This window comes from Buceros rhinoceros, unplaced genomic scaffold (genome assembly GCF_000710305.1).
Source record: "Buceros rhinoceros silvestris isolate BGI_N320 unplaced genomic scaffold, ASM71030v1 scaffold29998, whole genome shotgun sequence".
NCBI lineage: Eukaryota > Metazoa > Chordata > Aves > Bucerotiformes > Bucerotidae > Buceros > Buceros rhinoceros.
The window spans coordinates 12,051-12,389 of NW_010427903.1; the positions used below are offsets into that span (position 1 = coordinate 12,051).

A 339-nucleotide genomic window follows, 5' to 3' on the forward strand; every position below is an offset into this window, starting at 1 on the left:
TCCCCCCGCTGCAGGACGGGCCTGGGCTGGGGGGCAGCGTGGGGCACTCACTTGGTCCAGACGATGGAGTTGTAAAACTCGGGGTCGATGGATTCCAGGTCCTTCAGCGTGGGCCGCTTGTTCAGCATCCGCTTGTAGAAGGGCAGCGTGAAGCCAGTGTCGATGAACTTGCCGTGATACAGAGCCTGCGGCGGGGAGGTGACGCCAGGTCACCGGGGACCCCAGGACAGACCCGTGGGATGAGACACCACTCCAGCACCGTGGCAGCCGTGGGGCAAAGGGAATCGCCGCCGGGCTCCCAGAGCTGCGGCACTTGCTGCCGGCTGGGAAACGCAGTGG

At 65.8% G+C, this 339-nt stretch overlaps 1 protein-coding gene across 1 annotated transcript in view; it reads right to left on the reverse strand.

The window, feature by feature from the left end:
• Nucleotides 1-185, reverse strand: part of LOC104498684 (NEDD4-like E3 ubiquitin-protein ligase WWP2) — a gene marked incomplete at its 5' end in the record, with an annotated part of 3,960 nt that extends 3,775 nt beyond the window's left edge. Inside the window, one exon of the mRNA XM_010142094.1 lies at nucleotides 52-185. Within this exon, the coding sequence (XP_010140396.1) occupies nucleotides 52-185 (134 nt within the window). The remainder of the gene's footprint in view (nucleotides 1-51) is intronic.
• Nucleotides 186-339: the final 154 nt, after the last annotated feature.